Source organism: Puma concolor, chromosome A2 (genome assembly GCF_028749965.1).
Source record: "Puma concolor isolate L17-30 chromosome A2, mPumCon1.1.hap2, whole genome shotgun sequence".
In the NCBI taxonomy this organism is placed as follows: Eukaryota; Metazoa; Chordata; class Mammalia; order Carnivora; family Felidae; genus Puma; species Puma concolor.
In genome coordinates, this window is record NC_141668.1 from 107159972 (window position 1) to 107172188 (window position 12217).

Sequence of the window (12217 nt, forward strand, 5' to 3'; positions counted from 1 at the left end):
CCCTGCAATCTTTCAACTCCGTGGCCACCGGCATTGTACCGGGAGCTCATGGTACTTGAAAGCAAACCACGAAGTACGTTCTGTAGACATTCTCAAGTTTGTGGACACGCCTTCGATAAACATTAATAAATTGAACAAGAAAAGGGCACTGTTTCTGATCATAGAACCTTAAAAGAGAGACAAAAGGGACCTTAAAGTAATGAATGACTGAATCAGTGTGTTCCAATTAGGTAGCAATAACTTATCGGCTTCATGGGCAGAAAGATGCATACCAGCCCTCTAAGCAGTTAAAAATTCCATTGTGTTCTAATTACCCATTTAATTCCTTGAATACCAATGTGCAATTAACATTACAAATAATCAAGGTTAAAAATATAATTAATGCAAGTGTGATTTAGTTATAATTAAACTAATTACACAGATATGTAGCATAATAAGGGACTTGCAGACCATTAAGGGGATGTAAATGTATTCTTTCTTTCAAGAAGAGCTATTTGAATTTCATTTTCCAATTAGTTTACAAATGATGGGATGGGATTATGAAGGAGATAGTCAGGCTTCCAGGGATGAGAAAAATAGACCATATACTTTTTGTTTCCTTTGAAATTCTGATTCGTTTGCCCGTATGCACTGGTAAATAGAGAAGTTGGAAAACACACACACATACCACCTAAGCAACAAAAACACACGTCCTTTTTTCTACGATTGCAGGGAAAAATCAACAGCACAGTAACTGAGAGAGTTTCCTTTATACACATCAAATCCTTTCAGAATCGTAACCAGGACTCATACATGCCTCAAACCTTTGCTGAACTCATCAGTTCTATTTCCTGCTGTTGGCCATAATAGTTCCAAACACTGACATTTTATCATTTGACACAGACCAATATATAATTGTATTCTCTGTCCGCAGATGTGGCAATTATAACAGTTAAGAGTCAGTGCCAACAGCATGATGGGTAAGCACGTAGCAGGTGGAGTGAGACATGTTTTCAAGTGTCCAGCTTTCTTCATGTAAGTTAGGAAAGCAAATATTTCTTTTGGGGGGAGGAGGGACAAAGGGATGGAGGGGGGAGGGAGGGAGGGAGGGAGAGAGAGAGAGAGAGAGAGAGAGAGAGAGAGAATCTTAAGCAGGCTCCATGCTCAGCACAGAGCCCAACGTGGGGCTCGATCTCACAACCCTGGGATCGTGACCTGAGCCGAAATCAAGAGTTGGAAACTTAACCAACTGAAACACCCAGGAGCCCCAGAAGGCAACTTATTTCTTACATGAGAAGTCCATGCCTGTTAACTGGACAAGGTGGTTTTTACGGGAGATCTCAGTGCATCTTTATTCAAGCCCATGAGTTATCATTCCCAGCACACAGGTGAGGAAAACAGACCAGCGGGAAACGGGAGACGGAGGAAACCAGAGATCGTGAGAAGGAAAGGGGTAAACTAGGCACAAAGAAAAGTCTGTGAAGAATCCTATATCTGTCAGAATGAAACCAGAATGACATTACCAACAACAAACAAACCCTGATTTTCCACCTCTGGGGATGACTGGAAAGCAACAGACTATCTGGAAAAGTGGGTAAATAAAAAGGGGAAAAACACAAGCATTCTTCTGCCATTTTTTTATATGAATGATACTTCCAGGTAATCACACAAAATGTGGTGAAAACAACTCCGTGTAAAATTATCCCAGCGAGTAAATGGAACCAAAGATAAGAGCTGGAATATCACTATTTGGTAGTCCCCAAGGAACGAATGCCACCAACCTAGACACGAGGCATCAAAACTGCTGATATTGACATGCTGAGCATCTGAAACTAACACAACACTATTTGTCAATTATACTTCAATAATCAGTAAATAAGTACAGAGTGAGGACCGGACATGATGTGCCACTGATGAAAGTAAGTAACACTACCTCCTATGGACTCATGCCCAAGTCTCCTACTGCCACTACATGATAAAGTAGTCAGAATTTTTTAATTTGAACCTGAGCCTGATTCAGCCTCTGGATCCAGCTGCACCTTGCAAGAAACAGGACAGAGAAGCATGAGAAACTTGACCATCTGTATGCAGCCAGCTCTCTCTCCAAGCCCAACAGCGCACGACCAACACGCAGATTGTAAAGAAAAGAAAAAAATGGAGATAGACCAGTAGCCTGAGAGATGTAAACGCCCTATCAAGAGTTTACAAATAAGCAAGATTAACCTGTGGTGTCTAGGGATAACCTTGGGTGATAAAGCCGCACAGAATCTTCTAGAAAGAAGAGGTAGTAATTAGACCAGGCACACAGAGGGGCTTCTGGGTTAACAGTCAAAATTCTACTAATTGGCCTGAGTCTTGGTTGCAAAAGTGTTGATTTTATAATAATACACTAAGCGACATTAAAAAAAAAATCAGGGGTGCCTGGGTGGCTCAGTCGGTTGAGTGTCCCTTGCTTTTGGCGAAGGTCTTGATCCCCAGGTCATGAGATTGAGCCCAGCTTTGGACGCCACAGAGAGAGTGGAGCCTGCTTAAAATTCTTTCTCTCTCCCTCTGTCCCTCTTCCCCCTCACGCTCTCTTTCTCTCTCTCTCAAATTAAAAAAAAAAATCGGGCGAGGAGACACTCTTGAACAAGAGAAGGAATTAAGGGGTACTGGTCTTGTTCTCGTTCTTGAGCTAGGTACAGATTATCAAAGTGTATTCCCTTTGTAAAAATTCATTGAGATCTTCTTTTCTAGTTGTAACTTATACTTCAATAAAAAGTTTCTTAAAAGGGAATTTTAAAAAAATATTAAACCAAGAGGGGTGCCTGGCTATCTCAGTTGGTTAACCAGCCAACTCTTGACTTCAGCTCAGGTCATGATCTCACGGTTTGTGAGTTCTAACCCCACGTCGGGCTCTGGGCTGACAGCTCAGAACCTGGAACCTGCTTCAGATTCTGTCTCTCCCTCTCTCTCTGCCCCTCCTCTGCTCATGCTCTGTCTCTCTCTGTCTCTCAAAAATAAATAAATGTTAAAAAATTTTTTAAAAATTAAAAAAGGATAAAAAGTTTCTGCACAGCAAACAAAACAAATCAACAAAATTAAAAGGCAACTACAGAATAGGAGAAGATATTTGCAAATGACATGGCTGATAAAGGGCGAGTATCTAAAATCTACAACGAACTTATCAAACTCAACACCCAAAAATAAATAATCCAGTTAAGAAATGGGCAGAAGACATGAATAGACGTTTTTCCAAAGAAGACATCCAGATGGCCAACAGACACACGAAACAATGCTCAACATCACTCATCATCAGGGAAATACAAATGTGTAACAGTTTTCAAAACACTAACTCAAAATTATGTATGTTATTTAAAGGGCAGTGACAGCAATAATACCATTATTACATTTTTAGGATCAAGGAAGACCACAGACTTATTGATTTGATAACGTTAATAGAGAAAAAAGACTTTTAAAAATCATTCAAATTAAAAAGTTAGAATGAGAAGGTAGGAGTTAAAATTTTAATTTTAATTTTTTTTTTCAACGTTTATTTATTTTCGGGACAGAGAGAGACAGAGCATGAATGGGGGAGGGTCAGAGAGAGAGGGAGACACAGAATCGGAAACAGGCTCCAGGCTCTGAGCCATCAGCCCAGAGCCTGACGCGGGGCTCGAACTCACGGACCGCGAGATCGTGACCTGGCTGAAGTCGGACGCTTAACCGACTGCGCCACCCAGGCGCCCCAGGAGTTAAAATTTTAAATTAGGTAAATAGGTTTTGAAGAAAATAGAAGTTGTCAAAATTACAACAAAAATTAAGACTAGGAATAATTTAACAGGAAGGATTGAAAATGAAAGTTTTCAACAGCAAACTAGCTTTCCTTATGAATCATAAATTTTAAAATCTATATAATATTTAGCAAATAAAAGAGATTTACATCCACAACAAAATTAAGTTTACTACAGAATGGTAAGGCCAGATCAATAATCAAGAATCTTTCATTTATGACATAAATGTGCCAAAAGAAAAAGAACTACAAAACATGTTCATCTGCGTGAATACAAAATAATAAATTTAAGATTTTCCTTACAGAACCTTAAATAAAATTGCAAAATAATACGCACAAAGTAAAAAATAACATCTAGAGAATTTTCAAACTGTCACAGGTGGTAACACAGAAATACAAGAACTTCAGTGAGCACCACCATTTCATATCATTTTGACAGTTCTTGGACAGTTCAACTTTGGCAGAAGAGAAGACACGGTATAAAAAGTTCAGTTCTTTCGGGGCGCCTGGGGGGCTCAATCAGTGAAAGCGTCTGACTTCGGCTCAGGTCATGTTCTCATGGCTCATGCGTTTGAGCCCCATGTCAGGCTCCGTGCTGACAGCTCGGAGCCTGGAGCCTGCTTCAGATTCTCCCTCTCTCTCTGCCCCTCCCCTGCTCGTGCTCTCCCTCACTCCCAAAAATAAATAAAACGTTCAAAACAATTTAAAAAAAAAAGTTCAGTTCTTTCCAAATTAATCTGTAAATGCAACATAAAATCAGTTAAAATCCCAGTGGAAGTTGTGGACACAATGCCTTACACTTCTTTCCTCCACCCAAAAAATGATGACTGGATTTCACTTGGTTCATTCATTGCTATGTAATCAGTGTCTTGAAAAGAAAAACCCACGCAAACGTCTCTGCTCATCAGAGACAAGAGAATGCTAAAACAGATCTCAAGCCATTGCCTGCTGGGTTCCAGAACAGAGTTGCAAGCCACTGCCTGCTGGGTTCCGGATCTGAGTTACATAAAGCAGCTGGGAGTCTGACCCCTGCAAGGTAACGGGGACCAAAAGCGCTCCTGTGTGATGACGGGGGACCAGAACCACGTCCAGTAAGATACCTGGGTCTACAGCACAGCCCCACCACTCCTGAGGAGGCTGAGAGAAGCAGCCTGGAGTTTAGGGTACCAGAAGGCCCCCCCACCCTCCAGCAGTCCCAGACCAAGCAGTGCAGCGACCAGAAATGCATATTCCCCCATCGTTGCAGGATGGGACCCCAAAGCTGTCAACATAGGGCCTGGCTCTGCACTGGAGACCCAGAGAATCAGGAGTGGAAGGTAGCACGGAATGGACAGACACAAGCTGACACACAGGAAAGGAGAGAGCAAAAGCAAACACACAAACTCACTTCTGAGGTCAGCGAGCAAAGCCCGAAGTTGTGAGAAAAACCTAACAAGAAGAAAATCGAAAAAACAAAGCAATTAAAGAGACTAAATACTTCCTGATGGAGACACATTCATCTGGGGAATAGATCTAAAAAAGATGTGCAAGGACTCTATAAATTGCAAAATATAATTAAATATTTTTAAATGAACTGAATAAATGCCTACAGATACCATCGTCATGGAAAAGGCAGAGAAAATTTCAGCAAGAGCTCAATTTCCCCAAACTATCGTATAAATGTGATGCGATCTCAATCAAAATGTCAATATTGGGACATTTTTATAGAGGGTGGTAAGACGATCCTGAAAAATAATATGTAATAAAGGTCCCAAAAGAGTTACAACAATTCTGAAAGTCAAGAACTCGGAAGAGACAGGCAGAGCAGCTGAGCACCAGACGTGTTTCCAACTGATGGACAAAAAGACACCTCGTTGAGAAAACGGCATTAAGCCAATTGGAATTCAGGATAAAAAAAAAAATCAAATTACAGTAAAATCTTGGATTGTGAGTAACCTGTTCTGCGAGTGTTCCGCAAGACAAGCTAACATTTCTAACAAATTTTAAGTGGCTACACGAGCAATGTCTTGCAATACGAGTCGTACGTGACACCAAACGTCACATGATCACATCTGAGCCAAGGACTCTTGAAATATGCTTTGATATACAAGTGCTTTGGATTACAAGCACGTTCCGGGAACAAATTATGCTCACAAACCAAGGTTTTATTGTGTATTTCTACCATACAGTGGATCTAAATATAAGCTCCATATAAATTAAAGACACGAGGGGCGCTGGGTGGCTCAGTCAGTTACGTGTCCGACTTCGGCTCAGGTCATGATCTCACGGTCCGTGAGTTCGAGCCCCATGTCGGGCTCTGTGCTGACAGCTCAGAGCCCGGAGCCTGTTTCAGATTCTGTGTCTCCCTCTCTCTCTGACCCTCCCCCATTCATGCTCTGTCTCTCTCTGTCTCAAAAATAAATAAACGTTAAAAAAAAATTTTTTTTTATTAAATTAAAGACATGAGGGGCACCTGGGTGGCTCAGTCAGTTAAGCATCTGACTTCGGCTCAAGCCAGTAGTATCTCACGGTCCACGAGTTCGGGCCCTGCATTGGGCCCTGTGCTGACAGCTCCGAGCCTGGAGCCTGCTTCAACTTCTGTGTCTCCCTTTCTCTTCACCCCTCCCCCGCTCGCACTCGGTTTCTATCTCAAAAATAAATAAACACACACAAAAAATCTAAGACGTGAATTTTAAGCTTTATGACCTCAGAATGAGGACAATCTCTTAAGATTCAAAGAACAAGAAATAACAAAGGAAAAAAAATTGATAAATTGGCTCCATCATCACTGCAAATTTCTACACACAGAAACTTTTAAAACAAAGTTAAAATACAAGGTATTTATTCAAACACATAAAACAGGCAAAAGATTAGTTCCCAGTTGAAAGTATGGAAAACCTTTACGTTGACGAGTAACAAAAAGACAGACAACCTTAAAGAGAAAAGGACAAAGGCCTTGACAGGCAATTGGCAGAAAGGAAACCCACCTTACAAATAAACGTGGGAAAAGCATTCAAGTTCATGAATGATGAAAAAAGTGCAAATTAACAATGAGATTTCGTGCCCACCAGATTTGCAAAAAAATTAAAACAATAACAATTATTGAGTGGGATTAAGAAATGCTCCTGGAATAATATAAATGAAGTATACCAAATGATCTTTATATTCTTGTCTGATTTTAAGATATGCATCCCTTGGGGCACCTGGGTGGCTCGACCAGTTAAACATCTGAGTCTTGATTTCAGCTCAGGGCATGATCTCATAGTTCATGGGTTCAAGCCCCGCCTCAGGCTCCGGGCTAACAGCCTACTTGGGTTTCTCTCTCCCTCTCTCTCTCTGCCCCTCCCTCACTCACGTGTGCCCTCTCTCTGTCTCTCTCGAAATAAATAAACTTAAAAAAAAAATAAAAAGGTAAAATAAATAAAATATGCATCACTTCACACAAATACCACATTTAACCACGCACACTTCACACACAGGTAACAGATAAAATGAACACATAGTTCATCTGTATAGAACACACAGATATGAATGTATGTTTAAATCATACTAGTAGGAGACAGTAACACTGCATTTTAGGACTACAAGAAGATCTTTTGCTTTCCGGGTGCCTGGCACATCATACAATGACAATATGTATTTATCAATGCAAAGAATTAGCTAATAAATGAGTGATTTCATATTTTCAAACAATTTTCTTCAATAGTCTATTTGAACCTATACATAAAAACCTCACGGGGCACCTGGGTGGCTCAGTCAGCTAAGCATCCGACTTGGGCTCAGGTCGTGATCTCATGGTCCGTGGGTCTGAGCCCCTGCATCTGAGAGCTCAGAGCCTGGAGCTGCTTCACATTCTGTGTCTCCCTCTCTCTCTGCCCACCCCCCACCCCCGCGCGCTCTGTCTCGTTCTCAAAAATAAACATTTAAAAAAATGACTAAAAAAATTTTTAAAAAAACCTAGAGCACATTGTTTCCAAGTGGGCTTAGGAGTGACTGTTACCCCCAAGCAGACAGACTGAAATCAACTATTTATATGAGGACCTTCCGAGGAGGTACGGCAAGGCACATGGTTGTCCTTACAAGTTGAGCCACAGACGTCTGAAATCTATTATCAAAGTTACCAGGGTGCAATGAATTTGCTGCCGTAGAAACAGCTGTACGATTGCAGGTGGGAGAGGAGTGCAGGGGGGGCAGGGCTGCTCCGGGACGGACTCAGCAGAGGAAAAGCCAAGTAGCCAATCCAGCCTCTGGAGAGGTTAACAACAAGGCGCCTCTACTTTTTAGGAGAGAAAAAACCCAAGAACAGTCCTGATCGAGCAGGGACGGGGAAGACAGAGGCCCTGCTGACTGGATGGCCACGTCTCTAAAGGCGCCCACATGCCCACAGATGTTCCCAGGTGGGCACCACAGCTTGGAAGGAACCAGAGGACGGGGTGACGCACACCCTAAAAGGCCGTGTTAGGAGTGGCACGCAGGGATAATGCTCTGTGTTGAGGGTTGCCCACAGGGCCCGGATGGGACCAGCCGGCCTCGGGCAGGCTTCAGCAGGGAGAACACCCAGCATCCTCCGTGGTATGGGCAGCAAGGGGCATGGAGGTCTTCCCTGATCCCCCGGATGCCACCATCTGGATTCATATGTTCGCTCTCCCCCACCCGAAGCCATCAGGTCATCCACTGGAAAGAGGGGGTCTGGGTGGCCCAAGATGGAAACCACGCAGTCCCCTCTGGCTACCTCTGCACGGGCGGGGGCGTCTGAAGCTGGATCTGCTGGTAAAGCAATTAGAGCCAGCGCCCCCCTCGTGTCCTGCCCACTCAGCAGCCAGCGGCCCAACACCTCCACCCCATCGGGCACCACGGCAGAGGTCAGCCTTAGCTGCTTTGGCCAATGTGCCCTTGACCCTCTGGCCGCTCTTCCCTTTCGCCGGGAGGGGCATGTGGAGCTCGGTTCCAGGGCCCCTCATTCTGTGCACACCCAGTAAGAAAGACCACGTCTGGATTTACCCTGTGGGAGTCCTGGCGACCACGTGTCCTGAGGTCGGAGGGGTGTCTCCATTCAGCATCTTGAACGTGGTGCTCTTCCCGGCCCCGTTCACCCCCAGGAGCCCAAAGCACTGTCGGGAGGGAAAGAGAAAGGGAAAAAACTTCTGAATTACAGCAGACAGCCTTGACTTTCACGACTTCAAGCCGGCTCGGAGCTGGCGTTTCTGCGCCTCGATACCTGCAGACCCTGGACGTCACCCGGTTGTATCGAGCACTCTGCAGATGGCAACGCACTCTGGAAATTCTACTGGCGGCCAAGCAGAGTAACCATTTCAACGACCACTGGGGACCAGTAAATGCGTGTAAGCAACACCCCGGAAGACAGAGTAAAGGCAGCTACCTGGGACTGTGCGGAGACCTCCCGTCCCCTCAAGGTCCTAACTGTGTCCGTCTGGGGAGGATCACGGTTTTTGGAAGCCACGTCGTTATAATCATTACGCCCTTGACTCCACCGCACAAAGTACTCCTCCCTCCCCCGCCTCTTCTCCCCGCCCCCAATTCAGATCTAGGCTGATCCTGACATTAGTTAAGACAGACGTTAGTTGTAAACTCTGACACTCAGCACCAAGTCAAAGTCTTTTCGTGGTTTGGGGGTTCACTGTTGTCCTGTATTCCCTGGGAAAAAAGGCCCTTTTGCTGTCTTCTCCAGACCTGGTCTTGACCTCGCATCGCAGCATGTTCTCAGCTGGAGGTTCTAGGATACAGACGGTCTGTGTGGCTCTTACAGTGTCCCCCCAAGACCTCTCTGTTGCTTATGGCAAAAGCTGGCTCTCTGTCTACTAACCCCGGCTGACCTGGCTCCTTGAATCTTGGCAAAGTGCCCGTCCTGGGCTTCCTGGCGCTGTGCCCTACCTAAGCACAGGACCCTACTTGGGGACTCCGGACGACAGCTGCTCATCTGAACTGCCACCTGCTTTAATATCCATGCCTTCCCATCCCACTGGGTCTCCCGCACCATCTGACACGGGGTCCAGCTGCCATTTCTGGACCTGCAGCTCCAAGGCAGTGCCACTCAGGTGCTGTCACCCTCGTCCTGCCAGGGGCAGCACGGCCACTGCTACATAACACGCTGTGTTCACGGCCCTCCGTTTCCTACCCGGTTATGAATTCCTAGAGGGACAGGGACATATCTCAGTCATCTCTGCCTCGTCTACCGGCTCTCACAAAGCACTTTACGCCATAGCATTTAAACCCGCCACGTTCATAAAAAGTCCATCAAGCAAGTTCATCAAACAGGGGTGGCTGGGTGGCTCAGTCGGTTAAAAGTCCGACTTCGGCTCAGGTCATAATCTCACGGATCGTGGGTTCGAGCCCCGCGTCGGGCTCTGTGCTGACAGCTCAGAGCCTGGAGCCGGCTTCCGATTCTGTGTCTCCCTCTCTCTCTGCCCCTCCCCTGCTCATGCTCTGTCTCTCTCTCTCTCTCTCTCTCTCTCTCTCTCTCTCCGTCAAAAATAAACATTAAAAGGAAAAAAAAAAGCTGAGCAATCAGAACTGCAATATATGTGGCATCTGGGATCATCTCAGAGCATCTCCCTTACAAAGCGTTCCAAGTTTTTCTAGTACCCTTTGGCTTAAAACTACCATGGACAGGTAGCGGCCACACTGAAGCGGATTTTTGAAGCAAAGTTAAAAAAATAGTTCGATACGACACCACAGGTTGCATAGTGAGTCTCTGAGTTCCGTGGCAAATAGCAACCATGAAAACACTCCTTCCTTAGCGTGCTGTCCTCTGCAGCCACAAACCACAGTGCAGCTCGTGAGGCCGTTCCTAGATTGGTTTACATCGGTCCCCGGGCTTCCCTTCACCTCGGAACGCCGCTCTCTGCTCACAGCACAGCCACACTGTCGCTCAGGGAACCGTGTAACCTACTTGGAATGCCTCAGGAGCTTGTAACAATATGAGTGCAAGGAACCTCATGTTTTTAACAGTTAATTAAAGGTGATCATCTTCAGACTTGGTTTCTTTTTATGCAATTAAGCACAGATCAGGAACAATTTGCATGGCTTCTATCGGTTCTGATTAAACATTCCTGCTAGAATTTATGCCATCCCATGAAAAGCAATTCTGAGCTATCACTTTGGTGTGACTGTTCTTTTGCCTTTCCGGAAGAGCATTTTGCTAGGTGGGCTTAATTGGCCATTTAAAAAGTACTGACGTCCCAGGAAGAGTTAGAACAGGTCCCCTTAATGAGTTGGGTTGAGAAAATATTGGCACTCCATAAAATGTCATCCTGCAGCCCAAATAGCGATTAAAACTCAACCACGTGAAGTTTTTAAAATTATGAAACCAAATAAATGCCATCAGCAACAAAGTTTCCCCAGGGAAAGAGCCAATAGACTCTTCACTTAGATTCTGTGTCTACTGAGTTTTGTAGAAATTCCAGAAATGCGAAGACTTTCAGCTCTGACCTCAGCTATTTTAAGCACAACACAGCAGAATCCACAGTTTGGAGATACACGGGTTTGTAACAGAAAGGGGTACGATTAGATGGCACTTACCTCTCCTCTTCGTATGCCCATGCTGATATCTTGCACAGCGGTGGTCTTCTTGAAGAAGCCTCCATAGCTTTTACTAAGGTTGCATAACACGAGAAGGTCTTCACTGGTCCTTCCTTTCAACACTCGTATCTGCTCTCGTTCCACATCTACATCCTTGGAAAACGTGACCGTGCCTTGGATGGCAGCGTGACCTCTGGGAACATAAAGTGAAGAGCTCATTCACGTGTGGGAACAGGAACTCGAAGAGTCCAAGAGAGGGAGGGCGAGGAAGGTCAGACACCTGTCAACACAGAAGATGCGGTCTTGGGAGGCACTTGGGTGGCTTAGAGGGTGAAACATCTGACTTCGGCTCAGGTTGTGATCTTACAGTTGATGGGTTCAAGCCCCGCGTCGGGCTCTGGGCTGACAGCTCAGAGCCTGGAGCCTACTTTGGATTCCGTGTCTCCCTCTCTCTCTGCCCCTCCCCTGCTCATGTTCTGTCTCTGTCTCTCAATAATAAATAAACGTTAAAAAAAACTTTTTTTTTTTTATTTTTTTAATGTTTATTTATTTTTGAGACAGAGAGAGACACAGCATGAGCAGGGAAGGGGCAGAGAGAGAGGGAGACACAGAATCTGAAACAGGCTCCAGGCTCTGAGCTGTCAGCCCAGAGCCCGATGCGGGGCTCGAACTCACGAACTGTGAGATCATGACCTGAGCCGAAGTCGGACGCTTAACTGACTGAGCCACCCAGGCGCCCCGAAAAAAACTTTTTTAATAAAAAAAAAAAAAAAAAAAAAGGAAGAAGAAGATGCGGCCCTGAGACAGCACTATCAGCTTTGAGCACACGCCCCATTTCTGCCATCGGGTTTAATGACAACGAACAAGAGTCCACGTTTATCTCCTAACGCGAAGGAAACGCATGGTGTTCCGAAAAAACAGCAAAGTGGATGTTTGCCCAACTAGGGC

General features: G+C 44.9%; 1 protein-coding gene across 1 annotated transcript in view; it reads right to left on the reverse strand.

The window, feature by feature from the left end:
* ABCA13 (ATP binding cassette subfamily A member 13) overlaps nt 1-12217 on the reverse strand; it is a 395455-nt gene that overhangs the window by 76946 nt on the left and 306292 nt on the right. The window contains exons 54-55 of the mRNA XM_086697122.1: nt 11270-11462; nt 8732-8841 (exon numbers count right to left, since the gene is read on the reverse strand). Coding sequence (XP_086553248.1) covers nt 8732-8841; nt 11270-11462 — 303 coding nt within the window. The remainder of the gene's footprint in view (nt 1-8731; nt 8842-11269; nt 11463-12217) is intronic.